Source organism: Mixophyes fleayi, chromosome 4 (assembly GCF_038048845.1).
Source record: "Mixophyes fleayi isolate aMixFle1 chromosome 4, aMixFle1.hap1, whole genome shotgun sequence".
NCBI lineage: Eukaryota > Metazoa > Chordata > Amphibia > Anura > Limnodynastidae > Mixophyes > Mixophyes fleayi.
This window is the reverse complement of record NC_134405.1, coordinates 46,999,112-47,024,580: the sequence shown is the minus strand read 5'-3', so window position 1 is coordinate 47,024,580 and position 25,469 is coordinate 46,999,112. Positions and strand designations below refer to the sequence as shown.

Below are 25,469 nucleotides of genomic sequence, written 5' to 3'. Positions count from 1 at the left end.
GGCTCTTCTCTAATGGAGTACAGAGAAGACCCGATTCTTCAGAAGCAGAAGAATTGTAAAGTTTGTCCACTAACTCTCTAGTATCCTCCACAAATTCAATTTCAGAGTCTGAGTCCCAGCCTAGAGTCGGGATAGGACCTTTTATTTTATCACCCGATGATGATATGCCCAAAAAGCCAGTCACCAAGGTTGGTGTTTGTTGTGACTGAAGTGGCAAAGCAAAGGTTTTTCCATTCTTGTTAACCTTCTCCCTAGGTGACCTAGACTGTCTGATGGAAGACACATTCATAGAGGTCTTATGGACAAGTGCAGGAACTGACGCACAGGCTGGAACGGGCACAGACAAATCGTAATCAAATGACTTGACTGTGGATGGAGTCTACTTCTGACAAACAGTATTAACAGTCCATGGTATTATGAATAATGGGGTCATCTGAATTTAGTAATGAGAAGTCCCAGGTTTGTGGCTCCCCTCTAAAACACATAATAATTGAACCCACTTGGTTAAATTGATCAACAAAATAAACCGGACAATCTTGAAACTGTTTCATGGAAAGTTTGAGTACCATAACAAACTGTTTGATGTCTCCATCAAAGAAGACTGGAGGAGGATCTGATGACTCGGAAAAGGCTTTTGGGCATTCAGGCTCAATAGCAGTCTCTGGAGAGTACCCAGCTTGTGCAGCAGTCTCTGGAGAGTCCTCAACTGGAACGGCAGAGCAGGAGTCCCGACTGGGATGGCAAGTTAGGCACACTTGATGGGAAGCCCGTACTGGGCACAGAACTCTGACTGGATTGCACTGTGAGATGTCTCAGAGCAGACAGCACTATGAGATGCCTCAGAGCAGACAGCACTGTGAGATGCCTCAGAGCAAACAGCACTGTGAGATGCCTCAATGCAGAAAGTACCAAGTGGTAACTCGGGCTGAACCGCATGGACAGTCAACTCGGGCTGAAACGCATGGGCAGGCAACTCGGGCTGGACCGCATGGACAAGCAACTCGGGCTGGACCGCATGTACAGGCAACTCGGGCTGAACCGCATGGAGAGGCAACCCGGGCTGAACCGCATGGACAGGCAACTCGATAGGGGACTGGAGGTACAGGGCCCTCTCTGGAACTTGCTGGAGGGACAGGGCCCTCTCTGGAACAGGCTGTAGGGACAGGGTCCTCTCTGGAATGGGCTGGAGGGACAGAGCCCTCTCTGGAGGAGACTGTAAGGGCAGCGCCCCCTCTGGAGCTGAAGACTCAGGAGTAGAGGCAGCGGCTGAAGCCCAGGGAGTAGAGGCAGCGGCTGAAGACCCGGGAGTAGAGGCAGCGGCTAAAGACCCGGGAGTAGAGGCAGCGGCTGAAGACTCGGGAGTAGAGGGAGCAGACTCAGGACCGGACACAGTGGACTCAGGACTGGACACAGCGGACTCAGGACTGAAGGCAGAGGCTGGCACCTCGGAACAGGAGGCAATGGCCGGAGACCCAGTGCCGGCGGTAGCTGGAACTGGCATCACAGGATAGGCAGTAGCTGGAACTGACACCGCAGGACAGGCGGCAACTGGAACTGGCACCGCAGGACAGACGGCAACTGGAACTGGCACCGCAGGACAGGTGGCAACTGGAACTGGCACCGCAGGACAGGTGGCAACTGGAACTGGCAGATTAGGCTGAAGTAAAGCAACAGGAGGTGCTGTGCAGAACAATCTAGGGTCTGGAGAGGAGCACACTGAAGGCTGCTCCATAGGATGTTGTGGTCTGCGGAGCGGACAACTTTGTAAGAGATGTTCGCCACTGGCACAGTAGAGGTATAGTTTACCAATCCTTCTGCGCCATCGTTCCTCCTCAGTGAGAGGGGGATGCAGGTAGCTTGGTCGTTTAGAATCCCTAATGGTAGGGACCGCTGGCAATATCATAGATGCAGCACCAATGTCAGAAAAAGTTCTGGGAGAATTCTCTGCAGTCTGAATGCTTTCATTAGAGGAGTTTGTTGCTTTAAAATCAGAATTAGTGTTGAAATTACTTATCACAGCAGCAGGAATAGTTTTGAGTAGTTCTTGGAGTAAAATGGATAGTTGTATGATTTGGTAACAGAGATGAACAATGTCCATTTGCAGCATTTGTAATTGTGGATTTACAGACATGTCTAATAGCCAAACACAGAGTTCAATGCAACAACACTAGGAATTTCAGGACTAAGTCAGAGGGTGTGCAATCAGCAGGCCCAGATTGTATGGCAGTTCATCATGTTATGAATCCCAGTGCAGTCACAAAGTGCAACAGAAGTGTAAGGCAAAGTGCATTTATTCAGGTTAATATATTAACAAAGATAACTGAAATAAACGGATAACAGGTTCCAAAAGAGACTGTATAGTAAAATGGCAGGAACAAGTATGATAAGTTTACCCCAGTCCAGAAGGCACAAGGATGTCCAGGAAAGCAGACAGAGTCCAGGGATCAAATAGAGACCAGACAAACAAATCCAAATAGCCAGGCAGATATCAAGCAAATAGGCGAGGTCCAGAAGTCTGTCCAAAAGGTCAGGGCAACAGGTAAAACAGCGTGGTCCAAGGTACAGGCAAATGATTTGGGGTCTCAGGCAAGCAGGCAAGGTCCAAGGTAAAGGCAGGGGCAGGGCCATCTTTTCCATTGGGCACGGTGGGCAGCTGCCCGGGGGCCCCCACGAGCAAGTGGGCCCCATAGGCACTTCTCTTAATGAGAATAAATAATCCTGCAAAAGAAAAAAAAACAACAAAAGAAAAACTACATGGGTCACTGAGCAAGTACATCTATCAATCTCTATATATCTAGATCTATATCTGTATCTGTATACATCTAAATATCTATATCTATATATATATCTATATATATGGGCCCCGGTGCACTGCTTTTCCCGGGGGCCCATAATGTTGTTAAGATGGCCCTGTGCAGGGGTCATACACAGAAGTTCAGTCCAGCAGGTATACCAAATAGCACAGGAGCAGGTTAGCAGCAGCCAAGAACAAATGGATGAACTGCTCAGAGCACAGCTAGAGGCAGGTACTTAAAGCAGTGCAACAGGTGCAGTTCTAATTAGCATCAGACAAGGAGATTAACTCCTTCAGGCATGTTGCAGAGTTCAGGAGCAGGACAGTAGCAGCACCTCTGATGGATTATAGGTTCTGCTGCCAGATAAAAAACAAAGACAGTCATAACATCCATTTATCTAATTAATTGCTCTTCCGTTCTGGTGATCTTGGGGCATACCTGGCTGCAGCTCCACAGTCCGGTCATCGATTGGAACAAGGGAGACATCATTCATTGGAGTCCTTCTTGTTCTTCATCCTGCTTATCTGTGCCTGTTCGTCTGCTCCAGGTTCCTCTAGATCAGCTTCCGTCACCCTACAATAAGTTTTCTGATGTATTCCCTAAGCAGTCAGCTGACACGCTACCTCCTCATCATGATTATGATTGCACTATTGACATAGATCCTGGCTCTAAAACTCCCAAAAGGGAGACTGTACTCTCTCTCGTTACCAGAAACACATTCCATGGAGGAGTATATTAAGGATAACCTTAAAATGGGCTTTATTAGGCCTTCTAAATCCCCGGTAGGAGCCAGGTTCTTCTTTGTGACTAAAAAAGGACGGTTCTCTTCGACCTTGAATTGACTTTAGTGGGTTAAATACAATCACATCAGAAACACCTACCCACTTCCACTCATATCAGTCCTTTTTTTTTATAAACTCAGAAGTGCTTCAGTATTCACCAAGATTGATCTACGAGGAGCATACAACCTTATACGTATCAAGGACAGGGATGAAGGGAAGACCGCATTCAACACCCACTCAGGTCACTATGAGTACCTGTCCATGCCTTTTCGTTTATGCAACACACATGCTGTCTTTCAGGATCTAATAAGCGATGTTCTATGAGAGTTATTAGGGCGCTTTGTCGTGTTATACCTGATATATTCTTCATTCGTGGACCAACACCGCCTTCACGTGAAACATGTCCTTTCTAAACTTCTGCAACATCAACTCATTGCCAAGCTAGAAAAGTGTGAATTTGAGATCCATAAGGTCTCATTTCTAGGCTATATTTCTAGGATGGGTTACTCATGGATCCCAGCAAGGTCCAAGCAGTCTTAGATTGGGTATGCCCAACCAATCTGAAGGCCGTACAAAGATTCCTAGGCTTTAGAATTATTACCTGATATTTATTAATTCCTTCTTGGACCTGGTAGCTCCTCTAACTGCCCTAATCTGCCAAACGTCTAAATTCCAGATAAGCACGCTGGGCCTTGTTTTCTACCCGCTTCAAGTTTATTATTTCTTACAGACCTGGTTCCAAGAATGTTTAAGCGGATGCACGGACGCACTCTCCCGCCGCTTTATGACCTCTCATGCCCCTTCCACTGTTCCGCTCTCTACAGTTCCTTCATCCTCAATTCATTTAGGATTGACCCAGGATTTGGGTGCTGCTCTCCACCATTTCCAAAGAATTGCTCCTCCTTAGACTCCTTCAGATAAATTGTTTGTACCAGTCCATCTCAGGAAGGCTGTACTATCTGAGGCTCATGACAACAAGATTGCCGGACATCCTGGAGTTTTCAAAACCACTGAAGTCCTCCTGCGCACAGTTTTGTGGCCCTATTTGGCCACTGATTTTAAAGAGTTTGCACTCTCATGTAGAGATTGTGCTAGAAACAAGAGTATCAGAAGCTCTCCGTCGGGTCAAATAATGTCGTTGTCCACTCCAAGTAAACCTTGGTCACATCTGTCGATGGACCTCATTGTAGATTTACCCTGGTCACCCGGTCACAAAACAATCTGGGTGGTGGTAGATGAATTTAACAAGATGGCCCACTTTATCGCTTTGGCAGGTCTACCCAATGCCCGAACTCTGGCATCACTATTCATTCGCTATATCTTCCATCTCCACGGTCTGCCTGAAGATATTGATTCTGATCGTGGGTCTCAGTTCATGGCTCAGTTTTGGAGATCTTTCTGCAACCACCTTGACATCAACATCAGTCTGTCTTTTGCCTACCATCCACAGTCAAACAGACAAACAGAAAAAGTCAATCAGTCATTGGAACAATTCATCTTATTATATTTTTCCAAATGCCATAACAATTGATCTTCTTTACTTCCGTGGGACGAATTTGCCTATAATAACTCTTGCCATTTTTCCACCCGCACATCTCCATTCTTTTGCAACTATGGCCTCCATCCCAGGTCTAATTCTCTTGCTTCAATCAACTCTTCTGGTTCTCCTGGGGTACGCCAAACAGCCTCCCATCTCACAATTATTTGGAAGAAGTTCCATTCCGCCCTGCTTCAGGCCACCTCTCGGTCAATTTTTTTTGCAGATCGTCATTTCAGGAACTGTTCTCTTAAGGTGTGAGACAAAGTCTGGTTGTCCACCCGGAATATTAGGCTCAAACAACCCTGCAATAAATTGGGACCTAGGTTCATTAGACCGTTTTCTATTGTTAAAAAAAGTTAACCCTGTTGCCTTCAGGCTGAAGATTCCACCTTCTTTGAGAATCCCTAATATGTTTTACTGTTCCCTCCTGAAACTTGTTGTCTCGTCCTCCAAGTTTGAGACTCCTGAACAACCCAAACCCCGACCAGTCAACTTGCATGGCTCTCATGAATTTATTGTGGAGAAATTCTCGACTCCAAGAGGATTCAGGGACAAACCCATTTTCTGGTGCATCCGAAGGGATCCAGTCCAGAAGAACGCTCTTGGGTTCCTGAGAGGCGCCTGCACGCTGACAGACTGCTCAATAGATTATTGAAACAATTCCCTGGAAAACTTGGTTTTTGAGGTTCCTTGATCCCTCCTCAAGGGGGGGGGGGGGGTGGGAAGTACTGTAACGGGTCGTGGTGGTCCCTCAGGTCACCGCAACTATCCATGCCCGCAGGAAGTGTCCAGGCTGTCTCCATGCCGGGACGTCACTTCCTGTATCACCCCGGCCGTTGCCTAGACAACAGTCGGGACGCTGTGAGTGATAGTGCCGGGTCTCAGGATTAGGGGCAACCAGGCACGTGCGCAAGTAATTGAATTAATTAATCAGCTTCTGGGGCTGATTATCATGCTGTCCTCTCTGTTTTGACATTGGTCAGTGTCTGTTTATAAGGCAGTGAGGGCTTAGCCTCCCTGCAGGTTATAGTTCCTGTTTTCTGTGTCTTAGCCTGCTGCTGTGCTTGGCTTTGTTCTTGTGGATTTGATTCTTGCCTGTTGCCCTGACCCTTGCTTTGTTCCTGCTTTATCCCAGTCTGCTGCCATTCCTGACCTTGACCATGATATCTGCTCTGGACCCAGACCTTGGCCTGTCTTTTTACCACGCTAGACTCTACACCACATTACTCTACGCTACGGTACGTTCATACACCTGTACCACCGCGAGAATAAGTCCTGGGGGCATCCGAGTACCTTTGAGCATAACAAGCTCTACGTGGAAGGCGGCTGCTAGAGGTGAGGAACTCTCTACCTGATTCTACAGGTTGAATATAAGACCGTTAGTCGTAACACTTCCATCGTACATTCGTAGTTGACTTCTTTGTCCTCTTTTTCACTGTTCGCTGAACACCTAAATTGTCCACCAGTAGCGGTGTTGCATAATGCCCCTCAAGGGGAGCCGCGTTGTTCCAATAACGTGCCGTCTAGGGATATCACCGGATGACGTCATCCACACGCAGTTCGATGGACCGTGATGCAACCGGAACCAAAGTGTCGCCAGTCCTGGCTCTTAAACTCCCACTGTTTTGTCCTTTGTAGTCCCTATAAAGAGAGTCTAAGACCACACGTAACTTGCAATCCGGTTGCTGGGGCTACCCAAGATTGTCCTCAGGGGCCTTATGGGAGGCAGGATAGCGGGCAAGGCCCTGTGGGGCTGTCTCCTACTAGGACTGGAAGAGGGGTCTGGATGACCGTATCTTTGGCAGGTGGGGGATTTGCTACATCCTCAATGTGTGGGAACATGAACCAGAAGTCCTCCATCACCACCAGTGGGTCAACTTGTTCTTCCGCAATTGGTACCACCAAGTGTGATTCTGAAAATAAACAGGGTCGCAGCATATTCCTGTGCTGTACTGTCACCCGTCCATCTCCATGTTCGGGCACTATATCATGCACCGGCCATCTGGATACATGTGCCTTCAGACTACGTACGGTGTTACCTGTCAGCGATCACTCAACTTGTAGCTCAGCCTCTTCATGCATACCTGCACCCTCTGTCCCAAGCGTCATGCTCCTGACGTTGCTAGCGACAGACCTTGGTGCAACCGTTTGCTAACCACATTGTGAGCTACCCCCAACTGGTGGTTACTGCTGCTAGACACAGCTGGTTGGTTCCATTTTCTTCATTATCAGGGGATGTGAGTGAGTGATAGGTCTTGCATCTCCCTTCCCTGGCAGTTGAACACTAAAATTTACGGTGTGTACCCAGTGGTGTATTGAACGCAGTTGTTATAAAACTATGCCACTTCTTGCACACATTTAACCCTTGTTACTCAGTGTCTCGACTTATCCCAAGCACATCTTCCTCCTCCAGGTCCAAAGACTCTGGCCTAAGCCACTGATCTGTCCCGTAAGGATCTCACCTGGTTCTGGTGGTGGGGTAGACAGCAGTACACAGTTCCTGGATGTCCCATTGGAACTCATTAGTGCGGTCACTCAGCTAGAGTGGAAGTTGACACTGTCATGTAGCAAAGTATGAGGCAACAGGGGAGAAATTGGGCCACGCATATGTGCAAAATAGTGGTAGCAGAGTTGTTGTCTGACATTCGTTGGGTGACTTCCCCAACCCCAAATCCCCAATTGCAAGTAACCCATTGGCAGACGGGGCTTCTCGATGCCTATCTCCTGGTTAACCCTGTGGCTGGCTGTCTGACTGGTTTGCTGGCTGTCGAGATTATGAGCCAAATATATGAAATGTGATATCAGGGATAAAGTTGCCTGTACTACTATGTGACATGTAGTGGAATGCAAAGCAACCTCATCTATGACATAACTTTAAAGCTGCAATGAACCGCTATAGGAGACAAAAGCTTTCACTGTAAACAATGTCCTGTCATTGAAGTAACTCTTAACACATAACAAGACACCAGGGATCCAGATCAGAGAGGGGGGCTGCCAATCACACACAAAGGGACCATGTGATCCGAGAGCGCATGCATGTTTCCTATAATCCACATAAGAAAAATCTAATCCTTCCTAAATATACTTCCTATAATTGATATTAATACTTAACAAACATGTGTCCATTATTTATGAATATAATTTCTCCCCCTAATCTTCGCTCCTAATAAAGAGAGAACAATGTTATACAGCTAATATGTCAGTTATACAGCTAATATGTCACAATACAAAAACAGGACTAACATCTGTATTGAGGCACATTGTAACAGTCTCTCTTAGAATGCAGGGAAGTGTACAGACTGAAACAAAGAACAGATTTAATATACAGTGTCAAATCACATATTATATTTACTATGTATCATAACCGCTGCATGAACAGTGGCAATCACATCTCCATTTTCACAGTGCTACATTGTCCCATGCTATGAATTAAAACTATTGTATGTATGATTAAAACAAATACCCAGTTCTGTGGTGAATGCTTTCTGCTGTCCTTTGAAATGTAAGAGGGAATGAGCCAGGCTGACTTAAACTTTACTTTCATTCATGCCATCTCCCTGCTCTTACCAGACCTCACATATATTATAAAGTCTGCACCAAGATATCAATTATAGGGACACATATTTAGAGTTTTCTGGAAAGATAATATATTGTTCAAATCGTGAGTTGCACCGTTTAATGTTTTACACAGACTGCAATACCACTGGTCACATTTACTCAGCAAAGGTATCTGTGCAAGATGTAATTATTATATAATCTGGTATGCTTTACAATCGTGCATTGTTACCAGCAGGACGCGATAGTCTCTTATTAACAAACTTTTCTAAGGCAACACTGACACGCAGCGATCACCTTTGCATATGTTTCAAATAGCTAATCGTGTATCCTCGAGGATACAAAAGTTAAACAGATCACCGATATATAGTGGGGAGAATTCCACACATTCTACCGAGTACTAGGGCAATATTACAGCTCTCTAATGGAAGAGATGGGCGGCCCTGAAAAGGACCTTTGTGTGTGTAATGAAATTAGACGAGAGGAGTCAGTGCTCAGCCTCCGAATCCATACAGAGTACGGCCCTGTCTCTTCAGAGCATAGACCACATCCATAGCGGTGACAGTCTTCCGCTTGGCGTGCTCAGTGTAGGTGACGGCGTCCCGGATGACGTTCTCCAGGAAAACCTTCAGCACCCCACGGGTCTCTTCATAAATGAGGCCAGAAATACGCTTCACACCTCCTCTACGAGCCAGGCGGCGGATCGCGGGCTTTGTGATACCCTGGATATTATCCCGCAAGACTTTCCTGTGCCTCTTGGCGCCTCCTTTTCCGAGTCCTTTACCGCCTTTCCCTCTGCCAGACATGTTCAAAGGTAATCTTCTTTCCGTCTACAACAAACGAACTAAGTTACACGCTAGACAAGCTGTCCTTTTATACAGGAGAGGCGGACCTGATTGGGAACTTGAGGGAAATAGGGGAGGAGCACCAAGCAACAGGTTCCTGAGTCATACCAACACTGCCAGTTTTCAGGCCGTTGTAGTACAATTATATTTTGGTCCTGTAATGTCAATCAGGGCGACCTTTTGTTGTTAGAACGCAGAACGTAGATGTGTTCGGTTAACTCAGTATATGTTTCTGTTTTCTGAGCTCTCAGGCTGGGAATAAAGCGCTGCTTGCACTTTCACTCACTTTCTGTACCAGTCTGTGACCATTTATTCAGCGGCGGTGGCTGCATTCTGCATGCTCCGTGTTCAAACTGCCGTGTGACCATCCTTTCAGTGTTGTCTGGTAGGAGACTGTCGCAAATGTTAAATCGGGAATAGTGATTACTGGACATATTCAGAGCTGACGATTGTGGTGCATGACTGTATGCCTGTCAGTATGGAACATCTGTGTAACGTGACAGTCTCACAGGAGTCTGAAGGTTTAAAAAGGTAGAAATAAGACGTGAGAAGTGAAACATGACATAAAAGGAGAAGTAGGAAGGTTTACTCTGCTCAGTCACTGGGGGATCCGGGAGCTTTCTTTGGGCGCATCCACGTATTTGATCATAAGTTAAGATACAGAGAGGAGATTTAGGGAGATGGGGGTGTTGGGTGTATTTTCAGTGTATTTGCCCGGGGTTCCTCAATATAAAAAGTCTACACACGACGAAAGGGCGTCACAATGTGCTGATGAAATAAAGGACAACGAGCCGGTATTATTACACTTCATATTAAACTCATTTCTTTCAGCCATAGAAACACAAAGCGGGAGCCGACATTCTAGAACGGCGTCCATGAGGATAATGGGCGTGGTAACAATACCCCCGGAATCTGCGCACATGATTGGCTCTTCACCACAGCCAATGGCTTCGCATTCCTGGGCTCTATATAACAACTCAGTTGATGATTATCTGCATGTAAAAGTTTTGTTTCTATTTGGTGCACGGAAAATGTCAGAGACAGCTCCCGCCGCAGCGCCCGCTGCTCCAGCAGAGGCCCCCGTCAAGGGAAAGCGTCAGCCGAAGAAAGCAGCTGCAGGAAGCTCCAAGAAGGGCAACAAAACGTCCGGTCCAAGCGTGTCTGAGCAGATTGTTAAATGCGTGTCCGCATCCAAGGAGCGCAGCGGTGTTTCCCTGGCCGCCCTGAAGAAGACCCTCGCTGCTGGAGGTTACGATGTGGAGAAGAATAACAGCCGCCTGAAAGTGGCGCTCAAGAGCTTGGTGACGAAAGAGACCCTGATCCAGGTGAAAGGCAGCGGCGCCTCCGGTTCCTTCAAGCTGAACAAGAAGCAGCTGGAGAGCAAGGATAAGGCAGCTAAGAAGAAGGTGGCGGTGGTTAAACCCAAGAAAGCGGCAGCCAAGAAAGTGCCCAAGTCCCCGAAGAAGTCTCCCAGCGCAGCCAAGAGCCCGAAAAAGGCCAAGAAACCGGCAGCAGCCAAGAAAGCAGTAAAAAGCCCTAAGAAGCCGAAACCTGCTGTGAAACCCAAGAAGGCGGCCAAGAGCCCGGCTAAAAAGGCAGCTAAGCCCAAAGTGGCTAAGAGTCCGGCTAAAAAGGCAGCTAAGCCCAAAGTAGCCAAGAGCCCGGCTAAAAAGGCAGCTAAGCCGAAGAAGGCTGCTCCTAAGAAGAAGTAACTTGGAGCCGCACTCCTGTCAATCACACAAAGGCTCTTTTCAGAGCCACCCACTCGGTCTCGACAGAGCTATATAGTATATATCCCCCTCCACACACACTTTTCTGTTACTCTATGGGGGTGGATGTGTGCGCTATGAAGCTGAGCTCTAGAGTAGCTGTTTCTTTCCGGCGGTGGTGCGAGAAAAGAGATTATAGCCGTATATACTGACTCCTGCCGTCTTATTATAAAGTGTCTGCAGCTTGTTTAAACGTAACGTCAGTGCACCGTGACAGTGCCATATATGGTTCACTTTTGTTTAATAGACGACACCGCCAATCTGGATGGGGGAGTTTAGTTCAACTGTGTCCGTTATCTAACGAGCATTACAATGTAACCTCGTCTAACTCGAGTTAACACACAGCTAAAGCGGGATGTTATAGTCGTGGATCAGCTCTTTAGGGACGGGGTGGGTGGCTCTGAAAAGAGCCTTTGTGTTGTGGGGACAATTATCCAGCAGGAAATTACTTGCTCTTGGTTGGTTTATGGCTCTCGGTTTTCTTGGGCAGTAGGACGGCCTGGATGTTGGGCAGGACTCCTCCTTGGGCGATAGTCACCCCACCGAGTAGCTTGTTGAGCTCTTCATCGTTGCGCACAGCCAGCTGTAGGTGACGGGGGATGATGCGGGTCTTCTTGTTATCACGGGCGGCATTCCCAGCCAGCTCCAGAATCTCAGCAGTCAGGTACTCCAGCACCGCTGCCAGATACACCGGGGCGCCAGCTCCCACACGCTCCGCATAGTTCCCCTTCCTCAGCAGACGGTGAACGCGACCGACCGGGAATTGGAGACCGGCTCGAGATGAGCGAGTCTTGGCCTTAGCACGGGTCTTACCGCCCTGTTTGCCTCTTCCAGACATTTCAACTTATGTGTAAGTCAATCTACAACAATAAGGCTATCTGTCCCGCCTCCGTATATTTATACGCTGTAGGGACAGACACCCTTCTCTCATTGGTCCGCTATCAAATTAGCTAGTGCCGCTCAAGTTCAAACAAACACCAATCCGCAGCAGCGGGTGGGATTTGACATCGCACAACATCCAGTAGTGCACAGAGCAGACTGTGGGTCTCATTTACATGGGCTGCCTATAAATAGAGCGGCTGTGGGAGGTATCAGGAACAGTTTCTGCACATTGTGATTGGGATCGTTTTGTCGCTATAATGCCTGAACCAGCCAAGTCTGCCCCAGCAGCCAAAAAGGGCTCAAAGAAAGCCGTCACCAAGACCCAGAAGAAAGATGGCAAGAAGCGGAGAAAGAGCAGGAAGGAGAGTTATGCTATTTATGTCTACAAGGTGCTGAAGCAGGTCCACCCCGACACCGGCATCTCCTCTAAGGCCATGGGCATCATGAACTCCTTCGTCAACGACATCTTTGAGCGCATTGCTGGAGAAGCTTCCCGCCTGGCTCACTACAACAAGCGCTCCACCATCACCTCCAGGGAGATCCAGACCGCCGTACGTCTGCTGCTGCCCGGAGAGCTGGCCAAGCACGCCGTGTCCAGGGCACCAAGGCCGTCACCAAATACACCAGCGCCAAATAATTCACCCGTGATATCCTGAGACCACAAAGGCTCTTTTCAGAGCCACCCACCTTCTCTCTGATCGGGCTGTATTCACATTCCCTGTAAGTCATGGATAACAGGTTTTCCTATACTGTACCACCACCATCCCCTGTACGAATGTTTATTACAATACATACAATTCTACCAGCCAACGTTCTAAATAAGCCGACTTCAATTTAATATTTTGTCTGTCTTGCAGTATCTATTTAACGGCTTGTAGAATGAATCCGCTCTCGCCCATTGGGTAACCCAGACGTACTTTAGTTACTCTAGGAATCAGTATAGACCCAGGCAATGTTTCGTCCTGCACCGAAGGGAGAACTGTTGTTAAAATGAATTTTAGGGACGTTACAGTAACACTTAAAAAAACGGGATAACTTTTAAAACAGGTTTTAGATCTCAACATGTATAAAGCACCCGCCCCTCCCAGGTCATATAATGTCGGAAAGCTGGGTAGATGGGAGGATACAGCTCGTTCGAATGCGCATTTGGTGGCTCTGAAAAGAGCCTTTGTGCTGTGTACGTAGGAGGGACGAGTATCTATGCTCTCTCCCCTCGGATCCTGCGGGCCAGCTGGATGTCTTTGGGCATGATGGTCACTCTCTTGGCGTGGATGGCGCACAGGTTGGTGTCCTCGAAGAGCCCCACCAGATAAGCCTCACTGGCCTCTTGCAGAGCCATGACTGCTGAGCTCTGGAAGCGCAGGTCGGTCTTGAAGTCCTGGGCGATCTCACGTACTAAGCGCTGGAAGGGCAACTTGCGGATCAGCAGCTCGGTGGACTTCTGGTAGCGGCGGATCTCTCGCAGAGCAACAGTGCCGGGACGGTAGCGGTGAGGCTTCTTCACGCCGCCAGTAGCTGGGGCGCTTTTCCTGGCAGCTTTGGTCGCCAGCTGCTTGCGGGGAGCTTTCCCGCCGGTGGACTTGCGAGCGGTTTGCTTAGTTCTAGCCATTATTCAAAATTATAATGAATATTAAAGACGGCAGCTTAACAATCCTATTTATACATAGCGCTGCACGATGATTGGATGAGTTAAGCATTCCCCCCTCCTTTGATTGGCTTAAAATAAACTGTGGACTATTTCAAATTAACCCGCCAGTAGTAACGTACTTCCCAGATCAACGGTATACTAAGTCTTATTAGCAACTCGGGAATGAATTTGAGCGGGAAAGCATTACTTTGTTTCCACGCAGCGTTCAAACAGATGTTATATTTACTGTGTGGGAAAAACAGCCACCATTAACCCCATGCTCACCACCAGTTATTGGGATCCGCCGATCATTTGTTGCCACCGAACAGCCAGAAATTGCAGTCAACACTTTCTTCACATTTTAGTTTTTTCTTATTTTTATTGGTATTCTCTTAAAACTAAGCCGATATCAATCCATCACACAAGTACCCAGCAGCATCAATAAAGGTCCAGTACCCGTTGGAGTCCCCCTGTTCTCTGAAATATGCCAGTCACACTTCTCCAAAATGCTCCACGTGTATAGTATAACCATGTATGTCACCGTGCCATTAGAATATGGTCTCTCAGGGTTATATCATAGGACAAAAGGTTTCCCTTTCTGAGGCAGGTGATAGCTTGGCAAATAAGGTTGCTTTTGGGCCAGTCAGTAAGCTGGCAACAAACATGGGCTATGCGTTACCCTGGTATCCTCACAGATGCCAAGCAATATAGAGCAGACAGATTACCTTTTATCCAGAGACACATAAAATAACACAACTTAAGTTTTCACATGTAACATAATTTGTGGGCAGTGTTAGAGCACAGTTACAATCTTTTTGTTCCTTTTTAAGCTAAACTGTGGTCATCATAAACACGCACAACTCTTTGTTCCCTCATGCTCCCCTCCCCTTCTCATATACCCCTCCTCCACTCCATGCAGTCCTTCCATTCCCTCTCCTTTATCTACCCTCTGTCTCTCACCATGGGGTATATTTAAGAAAGCATGATAGTGCTCTTACCGGCAAATTAAGCTTCCTGGGTGTCCTCCGCAAATTTATGAAAGGTGCATTGCAGCAGATATCGTGGATATCTGCTGCTTTGCACTCATCTTCGTTTTTAGGAGTAGTTGACATTCAACAGTATGGTGACTGCTCCCAGCTCAAATCTAACAAGTTCCGAAAAAATCCAATGCTGTCATCTCTGCTCCGAAGAGCAGAGCTGGGCAGCGCATGTGTGGAGGGATCACAGGATCCCTCCCTGTCACTTACAGCTCTATCTCTGCAACGATAGTTGCAGAGACAGAGCAGGGATCTCTGTGCGCATGTGCAGTTCTTCGAAATGCACATGCGCAATTGAAGGATGAAGAGAACGAGGAGTAGATCCGGAGACAGCGCTTCCGAAGAGGGGGGGTAAGTATGATTTTTTTGTAATCACAGAAACAGCAGTTTTTCGAAACAGCTGTTCCTATGATCTGTTGTTCATAAATTTGAGAAATAGTTCAATCCTTATCCATGCGATAAGGATTGATAACTATTTCTCACTTTTGCCGATGATTGATAAATGCGCCCCATGTCTCCTTGCTCAAGTCCTATACCCATCCTCACCCCCAGCTCCCCCCGTCCTACCCTAATCACAACCCACCTCCCCGCTCAAGTAACCCTGCCAATCTCATCCATATCTCCCCACTTCCCTCCCTCGCTTTCTCCTGTGCCCTCTGGAACTGCAGTGTCATGTGCAATAAACTGCCCTCTGTCCGCAACCTCTTCATCTCCATCTCTCTTAGGGGTCTATTATTACCCTACGCTTTTTCAGTATAAACTTTTCAATCCCCATCCCATAGATGCGGATTCAAAAGTTTCTCAAATTTATTAACTCTCCGTTGGTGCCCCCTTTGGTTCCTTCCACTTACCTTGTCTTCCGATCAGCACCTGTAAGACAAGAGAGACAGCACAATGACAGCCCTTCCCAACACCTCTGTTACTTACCCGATCCAGAGGGACCGCTATGGAACTCACCACACCGGACGTTACCTTAGACCGACCACTCTCACGTCCTGAGACGCTGTGCCCCACAGGCCTGCGCCCGCGGCCGTTAAGCCCGTCTTGTCCTGAACTTGGGTGCCCTTCCGGACGGATGGATGGGGTTCTATAAACCGCTCCAGAACTCTTCTTAGTACCTACTTAGGAACCGAGTGTTCCGTACTCTACGTCAGGTCCTAGCGTCCTGCTAAAAGAGTAATTGGTACTCACTTGTTCCGCGCAGGAAACTCAGCTTGACCCGCCTTCTTCGGGTCTTCCAGGCTCTCCAACCGCCGGCGCCTCTTCTCCTGTTTGGCGCTGTCAAAGGCTGCTTTGCGGGGGCGCTCTTAGCCCTTACAAGGGCTCCCCACCGACGATCTCTGCTCCGGCGTGTTGCTTGAAGTCTTCGGGCATCAGGGTAGCTCACAGCCCTTACAAGGGCTCCCTAACGCTTCCGCCGCTGCTGGACGTCTGGACGCGACGTCCTCCTACTTCCCCTCCGCCGCCGCACAGCCCTCGCGTTGGCGCCCAGCGACAGAAAAAGCCGCGGACACACTGACGTCATCAGCCGTTGCCGCGAGCCCTGATTGGCTAGCGGTGGCACCAGTAGTTTGAATGGCCGGAGGCGAGCCAGGATTGGTTCGCCGACCCGGCCGCTGATTGGCCAGCAGCGGGAAGTAAGCCGGGATTGGCTCATTTGCCCGCTGCCACCGGGACCTTTCCAGGGAGGAATGAATACTCACCGCTGGACTGGTGAGTAGCTTTGTCCTGCGCCTCCCTCTCGGCCGCCTTGTCGCCGGGGCACTTCTCCACACTGCTCACCCCTCTTTCAATCCCTTTGTGCATGCTTCGACCGGTGACCTCGGGCATGCACACAGAAATCCCTGAATGAAGAACATGCGAAAAGTGACATGGAGGGATCATGTGATCCCTTCACACATGCGCTGTGCAGCTCTGCTCTTCTGAGCAGAGCTGTTTTCAGTGAAAGTTTTCAATCATGTTAATGTTCGCCAGCTTCAGATGGCGTATATTAACATGGTTGAAAGCTAAGTTTCGGTCACTGTTGCATAGAGTTACTTAGCACTTCCCATGCACTGTTATGGGGAGTGCTCAGTAAAACGATGAGAGATGCAAAGCAGCAGATATCTGAGATATCTGCAGCGATGCTAGAATAATACATAGTAATTTAGCCGATAATACCCGAAAACTGTTGTTTTCGAGGATTTACCGCTAAATTAAAAGACGGATAGCTTTGATAAATAGGCCCCTCTACCTTCTAGCCATCACTGAAACTTGGCTCTCTTTTTCCGACACAGCTTCCCCCACTGCTCTCTCCCATGGGGGCATATACTTTAACCCATTCCACCAGACCGGATGACCCTCCAGGAGATGGAGTATTGACATTACCATAACTAGCCATTTTAGTGCCCTGGACGAGACAGGGAACCGGCGCCCCCCATCTAAGTGGGAGTGCCAGTCGTCGAGTGGGCGTGATCAACCTTATGTGGGGGGCGTGGCTAGCGCTTTACAAGTTCTAGACCGCACTGAAGCCCCCTCCCTCCCCATTCTTCTCGGTCTGGCTTTGTAAGGATCTTTATGTAATAAGCCTCCATAGAATCAAAGTACTTTAAATGCAGATATCACATGCTAGCTGTATAAAAATTAATTGGTTATTGAAATAAAACTCACTGAAACAAATTAAAACATAAATTTAACGGTACCATCTGTATCACACTGCCCAATCATCACACTGTGCCCTCCATCACAGTTTCTCCTTTATCACACCGTGCCATGGAGCCATCTTTATCACAGTGGCCCCCTTATCACCACCACCCGAAATGAATTATATATATATATATACATACATACACATATATACACACACATACAATATAAAGAGCCTCCTAGTGTCCGCCATACCTTACAGAGAGCATTCCTGTGACCTCCATACAATACAGAGAGCATTAGTTTGATCACCATACAATACAGAGAGCATTCCTATGACCCCATACTATACAGAGAGCATTCCTATAACCACCATACTATACAGAGAGCATTCCTATGACCGCCATACTATACAGAGAGCATTTCTATGACCACCATACTATACAGAGAGCATTCCTATGACCACCATACAATACAGAGAGCATTCTTATGACTGCAATACAGATAAATACCTCACCTGAAATTAAATCAACTAATTGGCTGGAATAATCATATGACTGGATGGTCGCCACTAACATTACTAAGTGACGCTAGTAAATCAGACAATTCGCTTATACAGTCACATGACCGGACGGTTGCCATCAACATCGTTAGGCGACGTCAGCAAATCAGATTATTGGCTGATGCAGTCCCATGACCGGACGGTTGCTATCAATGTCGCTGAGTGACGTCACCAATTATGGGAGGATTTTCCCATTTATAAAGCCAATTAACACACATCCCGGCTTGCCTCGAAAAAGCCTCTTAGCGAAACGCGCGTCAACGGACGCTGCGTATGCTACTCATGATAGATTTAGATTGTGAAAGCATTTAAGATTATCTAGAGAGACAACCAACTACTAAGTAGCTATGAAGTGATGCTCATTAGATATAGCGCTTTTTCATTGAAGTAATGTGTGAATGAGAATTCCAAAAAAGTAGCTCTGTATGAATGATATCTATACTAAGGAACAAGTAAATATATACTAGATAGAAAATCAGTCCCTAAAACGTGGAGTGAATGAAGTTTTGAGTATTATATACATGTACCAATGACAATAATTGAGCTATACAAATACTCTAGAAATAGACATTTGGGGGGAAAAACTTTTACTCAATAGTAATGGTTTGATGTGGATTGGATTAACAATTCCCACTGAAACTTTATAAATAAGCAACTTCTTTTGCTGCAGTAATTGAGCAACATTAGCTCTGAATAAATATCACTTGTTCTGAAATACAAAAATACTTCTTACCAAACAGACTTTAAAAAAAGTGGACCTGTAAAGTATAACTAGAAATGGATAACTGAGTTCTATATTTCACTATATTTCAAGGGTCCCGTATAATACGTTCATACCATATATAGTGACTATTGGTACAATATAATATATCACTTATAGGACGTCATGCCGCCAATGACCAAAGGTGGCAGACATCCCAGTTAATCCAATTTGTTCTCTTTAGTACATTTAGAAGTATCAGCTATACTTCAGAGTAGCAGCGCAGCAAGGTATTTTTTCCTGTTTCTACCTTCTTAACAGTACATATTAACCTGGTAAATACAATTCACATTCTATTTTAATATTTCGCTACAGGCCTACGAGAAAACACTCTCCATATAATAAATAAATAATATACTTTTGAATGCAAATTAATAAAGTTATATATTTAAAAAAATTCTGGCCATTAGAGTGCCTCTATTCTAAGACACACTTTTATTTTTCTCCTTTTTTGTCAATTGTTACCTCGCCAGCTGACTGATACTGAGGGCCGCGACTTGCATGTCCCTTGCAGCGAAGTCCATACCTTCTTGCGGTGGTTCCTGGTGAAAACCATGGGCGTGTTAGACTCTGCGCCTAAGTACTCAGTAGCGCCAACTGCTGGCAGGTATCATCAATTCCACCTAGTGATTCTGACAAACGTAGTCTCTCCCTGACCCCTAGTTGGTTTGTGGTTAGGTCCCTGGTGGATCCGCTGGTAACAGTGTAAGAGTGCCCCACCATAGCCTCACAGTTGGAGTTGGTGGGAGGCTGGGTAGTGTCATTACAGGTGACGTTAGGACGCAAGGAGTCAGGAGCTAAGGAGATGAGTGATCAGGTGAGTAAAACACTAAGTCCCCTTTTTCAGAACGGGCTCCCACCTTTTGGTGGGTGGAGTACTTGGGCGGGATTGTTCCTAGGCCCTCGTACTCTCGGCGCCGAAGTATTAGACTAGAGCAAAATAAGGTGTCGGCAGCCGGGGTAGAGTCAGTGTCTCTGACTCGCAGCCGTCACCTCGGACATTGCCCTTTCGTCGAAGGGTAGTAGAGCCTCCAGTTTGTTTCCCCGTGCAAGGGTCGTACCGGTGGCGTGCAGGAGGAGGAGGAGCAAGGCGAGCCTCAGATCATGGGAGGTGGTTTTCCATAGTATTCCCTCGGGATCAGGTGAGTAACTGGGGGTGGGATAGGGGATTGTGCTGCACGCTTTGTACCATTTTTAGCACCCCTTACATTCTTCTCCTGCCCTCCCCTCTCACCCAAATCTAGCTTTCCTAGGTGCAATCTAGATGCTCTTGACCCCACTACTTTCTCCTCCTCTCTCGATCCTCATGCCACCGCGATTCTCCGAGCCTGCAGGAAGTGTCCCGGCCGTCTCCTCGGCGACCGGGTTGTCACTTACTGGTTCGCCCCGTCCGTTTCCTAGACAAGAGTGGGGACGTTGTGAGTGATAGCGCCGCGTCCCAACATTAGGGGCAGCCGGGCGCGTGCGCTAGTACTTGAATTAATTAATTAAACAGCTCCTGGGGCCGATTATCATGCTGTCCTCTGTGTTTTGCCATTGATCAGTCTCTGTATATAAGGCATGGATGGCTTAGCCTCCCTGTCGGTTATAGTTCCAATTTTCTGTGTATTAGCCTGGTGCTGTGCTTGAACAAATATTTCTATTAGGCTTCCTGTGTATGACCTTTGGCTTTGTTCTTGTGGACTTGATTCTTGCCTGTTGCCCTGACCCTTGCTTCATTCCTGGATTATCCTTGTCTGCTGCCAGTCCTGACATCTTGCCTGGCCTTGACCACAATACCTGCTCCTGGACCCAGACCGTGGCCTATCTTTTGACCATGCTAGATTCTACACCCCGTTACTCTACGCTACAGTACGTTCATACACCTGTACAACCGCGAGTATAAGTCCTTGCCTGTACAACCGCGAGTATAAGTCCTGGGGGCAACCAAGTACCTGTGAGCATAACGAGCTCTACTGGAAAGGCGGCTGCTAGAGGTGAAGAACTCTCTACCTGGTTCTACAGGTTGATGACAAGTCGTAGCATTATAACCGGTCAGTGAAGTTCTGGAAGAGTTCGCTTCCATGGATGAAAGCGGGACGAACCCCACTCCAGCCCAAGTTGTTGCAGGCCAGATCCAGACCATATCACAGGTGGTCCAGAACCTAGTTCAGCATTTGTCTGCCCAGGAAGAGGCCACCAGAGCCTCGCAAGCCCAGCAAGGCCTTCCGGGTCCTGCAATGGAGCCCAAATTGAAGCTACAAGACCGCGTCTACGGTGACAAGGCTTCTTTTCACAATTTTAAGGAGAGCTGCAAACTCTACTTTCGCTTGAGACCACGCTTCTCTGGCTCTGAACAGCAAAGAGTTGGCATCATTATCTCCCTGCTCCAGGGTGATCCTCAGTCCTGGGCGTTTAGCCTTGCTTCCACATGCCCTCCACTATAGTCCGTTGATGCATTATTTGATGCCCTGGGGTTGCTTTATGAAGAGCCTGACAGAGCTGCATCGGCTGAATCACATCTCAGGGCACTAAAACGGGGTCACCGCTCTGCTGAGGAATATTGTGCTGAGTTCAGGCGCTGGTCCACAGATAACGAGTGGAATGATCTGGCACTCCGGAGCCAGTTCCGTTTGGGTCTCTCGGAACACATAAAAGACTCCCTGTTGTAATATCCTATTCCTGCTACACTGGAGAGTCTAATGCAATTGGTCATTAAAATTGACCGTAGATTTAAAGAGAGAAAAGCTGAGAGGGATACTACCGTCACCTCATGCTCTTTTTAGACTCCTCCTGCTGCACCTTTTGAAGCTGCTGAGCCCATGCAGCTAAGTGCTTATCGCCTTTCTTCGGAAGAGAAAACCCAGAGACGAACCTTAGCCCGTTGTCTATATTGTGGCAACTGGTGTCATCTCCTCCAAAACTGTGCCAACAAGTCAGACCAACCGGGAAAAGAACAGGCCTAGAGATGGTGGAAGAGGTTTGTCTAGGTCTGCAGATTATATCTTCCAATAAAGCACTCTTGGTTCCTGCAGTAATTTCCTTTGGTGCACAATCCACATCTGTCTCTGCTTTCCTAGACAGCGGTGCTGCAGGGAATTTTCTGGATCTGGATTTCGCTTGTACTTTGGGATTTCCTGCCATTAAGCTCGAGTCGCCCATCACTGTATGTGGTCTGGATGGTGGTCCTTTACCAGGTGGTAAAATTTGTTCCCAACCACAACTGTTGCCGCTCACAGTGGGGGCGCTACATTCTGAAGTCTTGTCCATTGTTATGAATCCCAGTGCATTCACAAAGTGCAACGGAAGTGTAAGGCTAAGTGTCTTTATTCAGGTAAATATATTAACAAAGATAACTCAAATCCACGGATAACAGGTTCCAAAAGAGACTGTATAGTAAAATGTCAGGAACAAGTATAATAAGTTTACCCCAGTCCAGAAGGCACAAGGCTGTCCAGGAAAGCAGACAGAGTCCAGGGATCAAATAGAGACCAGACAAACAAATCCAAATAGCCAGGCAGAGATCAAGCAAATAGGCGAGGTCCAGAAGTCTTTTCAAAAGGTCAGGGCAACAGGCAAAACAGTGTGGTCCAAGGTACAGGCAAATGATTCAGGGTCTCAGGCAAGCAGGCAAGGTCCAAGGTACAGGCAGGGGTCATACACAGAAGTTCAGTCCAGCAGGTATATACCAAATAGCACAAGAGCAGGTTAGCAGCAGCCAGGAACAAATGGATGAACTGCTCAGAGCACAGCTAGAGGCAGGTACTTAAAACAGTGTACAAGGTGCAGTTCTAATTAGCATCAGACAAGGAGATTAACTCCTTCAGGCATGTTGCAGAGTTCAGGTGCAGGACAGCAGCAGCACCTCTGATGGATTATAGGTACTGCTGCCAGATACAAAACAAAGGCAGTCATAACATAGCCCCCCCCCCCTTTAAGGAGCGGATTCCAGACGCTCCATACATGCTCCCTTCAGGTTTTTCTCCTCTTCTTTTTCTTTTTATAAGATCTCCCTGGAGACACAATTGGGCTCTTCTCTAATGGAGTACAGAGAAGACCCGATTCTTCAGAAGCAGAAGAATTGTAAAGTTTGTCCACTAACTCTCTAGTATCCTCCACAAATTCAATTTCAGAGTCTGAGTCCCAGCCTAGAGTCGGGATAGGACCTTTTATTTTATCACCCGATGATGATATGCCCAAAAAGCCAGTCACCAAGGTTGGTGTTTGTTGTGACTGAAGTGGCAAAGCAAAGGTTTTTCCATTCTTGTTAACCTTCTCCCTAGGTGACCTAGACTGTCTGATGGAAGACACATTCATAGAGGTCTTATGGACAAGTGCAGGAACTGACGCACAGGCTGGAACGGGCACAGACAAATCGTAATCAAATGACTTGACTGTGGATGGAGTCTACTTCTGACAAACAGTATTAACAGTCCATGGTATTATGAATAATGGGGTCATCTGAATTTAGTAATGAGAAGTCCCAGGTTTGTGGCTCCCCTCTAAAACACATAATAATTGAACCCACTTGGTTAAATTGATCAACAAAATAAACCGGACAATCTTGAAACTGTTTCATGGAAAGTTTGAGTACCATAACAAACTGTTTGATGTCTCCATCAAAGAAGACTGGAGGAGGATCTGATGACTCGGAAAAGGCTTTTGGGCATTCAGGCTCAATAGCAGTCTCTGGAGAGTACCCAGCTTGTGCAGCAGTCTCTGGAGAGTCCTCAACTGGAACGGCAGAGCAGGAGTCCCGACTGGGATGGCAAGTTAGGCACACTTGATGGGAAGCCCGTACTGGGCACAGAACTCTGACTGGATTGCACTGTGAGATGTCTCAGAGCAGACAGCACTATGAGATGCCTCAGAGCAGACAGCACTGTGAGATGCCTCAGAGCAAACAGCACTGTGAGATGCCTCAATGCAGAAAGTACCAAGTGGTAACTCGGGCTGAACCGCATGGACAGTCAACTCGGGCTGAAACGCATGGGCAGGCAACTCGGGCTGGACCGCATGGACAAGCAACTCGGGCTGGACCGCATGTACAGGCAACTCGGGCTGAACCGCATGGAGAGGCAACCCGGGCTGAACCGCATGGACAGGCAACTCGATAGGGGACTGGAGGTACAGGGCCCTCTCTGGAACGGGCTGGAGGGACAGGGCCCTCTCTGGAACAGGCTGTAGGGACAGGGTCCTCTCTGGAATGGGCTGGAGGGACAGAGCCCTCTCTGGAGGAGACTGTAAGGGCAGCGCCCCCTCTGGAGCTGAAGACTCAGGAGTAGAGGCAGCGGCTGAAGCCCAGGGAGTAGAGGCAGCGGCTGAAGACCCGGGAGTAGAGGCAGCGGCTAAAGACCCGGGAGTAGAGGCAGCGGCTGAAGACTCGGGAGTAGAGGGAGCAGACTCAGGACCGGACACAGTGGACTCAGGACCGGACACAGCGGACTCAGGACTGAAGGCAGAGGCTGGCACCTCGGAACAGGAGGCAATGGCCGGAGACCCAGTGCCGGCGGTAGCTGGAACTGGCATCACAGGATAGGCAGTAGCTGGAACTGACACCGCAGGACAGGCGGCAACTGGAACTGGCACCGCAGGACAGACGGTAACTGGAACTGGCACCGCAGGACAGGTGGCAACTGGAACTGGCACCGCAGGACAGGTGGCAACTGGAACTGGCAGATTAGGCTGAAGTAAAGCAACAGGAGGTGCTGTGCAGAACAATCTAGGGTCTGGAGAGGAGCACACTGAAGGCTGCTCCATAGGATGTTGTGGTCTGCGGAGCGGACAACTTTGTAAGAGATGTTCGCCACTGGCACAGTAGAGGCATAGTTTACCAATCCTTCTGCGCCATCGTTCCTCCTCAGTGAGAGGGGGATGCAGGTAGCTTGGTCGTTTAGAATCCCTAATGGTAGGGACCGCTGGCAATATCATAGATGCAGCACCAATGTCAGAAAAAGTTCTGGGAGAATTCTCTGCAGTCTGAATGCTTTCATTAGAGGAGTTTGTTGCTTTAAAATCAGAATTAGTGTTGAAATTACTTATCACAGCAGCAGGAATAGTTTTGAGTAGTTCTTGGAGTAAAATGGATAGTTGTATGATTTGGTAACAGAGATGAACAATGTCCATTTGCAGCATTTGTAATTGTGGATTTACAGACATGTCTAATAGCCAAACACAGAGTTCAATGCAACAACACTAGGAATTTCAGGACTAAGTCAGAGGGTGTGCAATCAGCAGGCCCAGATTGTATGGCAGTTCATCATGTTATGAATCCCAGTGCAGTCACAAAGTGCAACAGAAGTGTAAGGCAAAGTGCATTTATTCAGGTTAATATATTAACAAAGATAACTGAAATAAACGGATAACAGGTTCCAAAAGAGACTGTATAGTAAAATGGCAGGAACAAGTATGATAAGTTTACCCCAGTCCAGAAGGCACAAGGATGTCCAGGAAAGCAGACAGAGTCCAGGGATCAAATAGAGACCAGACAAACAAATCCAAATAGCCAGGCAGATATCAAGCAAATAGGCGAGGTCCAGAAGTCTGTCCAAAAGGTCAGGGCAACAGGTAAAACAGCGTGGTCCAAGGTACAGGCAAATGATTTGGGGTCTCAGGCAAGCAGGCAAGGTCCAAGGTAAAGGCAGGGGCAGGGCCATCTTTTCCATTGGGCACGGTGGGCAGCTGCCCGGGGGCCCCCACGAGCAAGTGGGC

General features: G+C 47.7%; 4 protein-coding genes and 1 pseudogene across 4 annotated transcripts; 2 read left to right on the top strand and 3 right to left on the bottom strand.

The window, feature by feature from the left end:
* Positions 1 to 9,166: 9,166 nt before the first annotated feature.
* LOC142150639 (histone H4) lies at positions 9,167 to 9,478 on the bottom strand. The gene has a single exon (XM_075205835.1). It carries the CDS (start codon positions 9,476 to 9,478, stop codon positions 9,167 to 9,169), a length of 312 nt encoding a protein of 103 aa, XP_075061936.1.
* A 1,070-nt stretch (positions 9,479 to 10,548) lies between these two features.
* LOC142149791 (histone H1.01-like) lies at positions 10,549 to 11,281 on the top strand. Its single transcript, XM_075205097.1, has one exon. It carries the CDS (start codon positions 10,549 to 10,551, stop codon positions 11,227 to 11,229), a length of 681 nt encoding a protein of 226 aa, XP_075061198.1. The 3' UTR covers positions 11,230 to 11,281.
* Positions 11,282 to 11,731: 450 nt separating this feature from the next.
* Positions 11,732 to 12,124, bottom strand: LOC142150638 (histone H2A type 1-like). Its single transcript, XM_075205834.1, has one exon. The coding sequence runs from the start codon at positions 12,122 to 12,124 to the stop codon at positions 11,732 to 11,734; it is 393 nt and encodes a 130-aa protein (XP_075061935.1).
* Positions 12,125 to 12,400: 276 nt separating this feature from the next.
* On the top strand, positions 12,401 to 12,917 carry LOC142149790 (histone H2B 1.1-like; annotated as a pseudogene).
* Positions 12,918 to 13,344: 427 nt separating this feature from the next.
* LOC142149789 (histone H3) lies at positions 13,345 to 13,779 on the bottom strand. Its single transcript, XM_075205096.1, has one exon. It carries the CDS (start codon positions 13,775 to 13,777, stop codon positions 13,367 to 13,369), a length of 411 nt encoding a protein of 136 aa, XP_075061197.1. The 5' UTR covers positions 13,778 to 13,779; the 3' UTR covers positions 13,345 to 13,366.
* Positions 13,780 to 25,469: the final 11,690 nt, after the last annotated feature.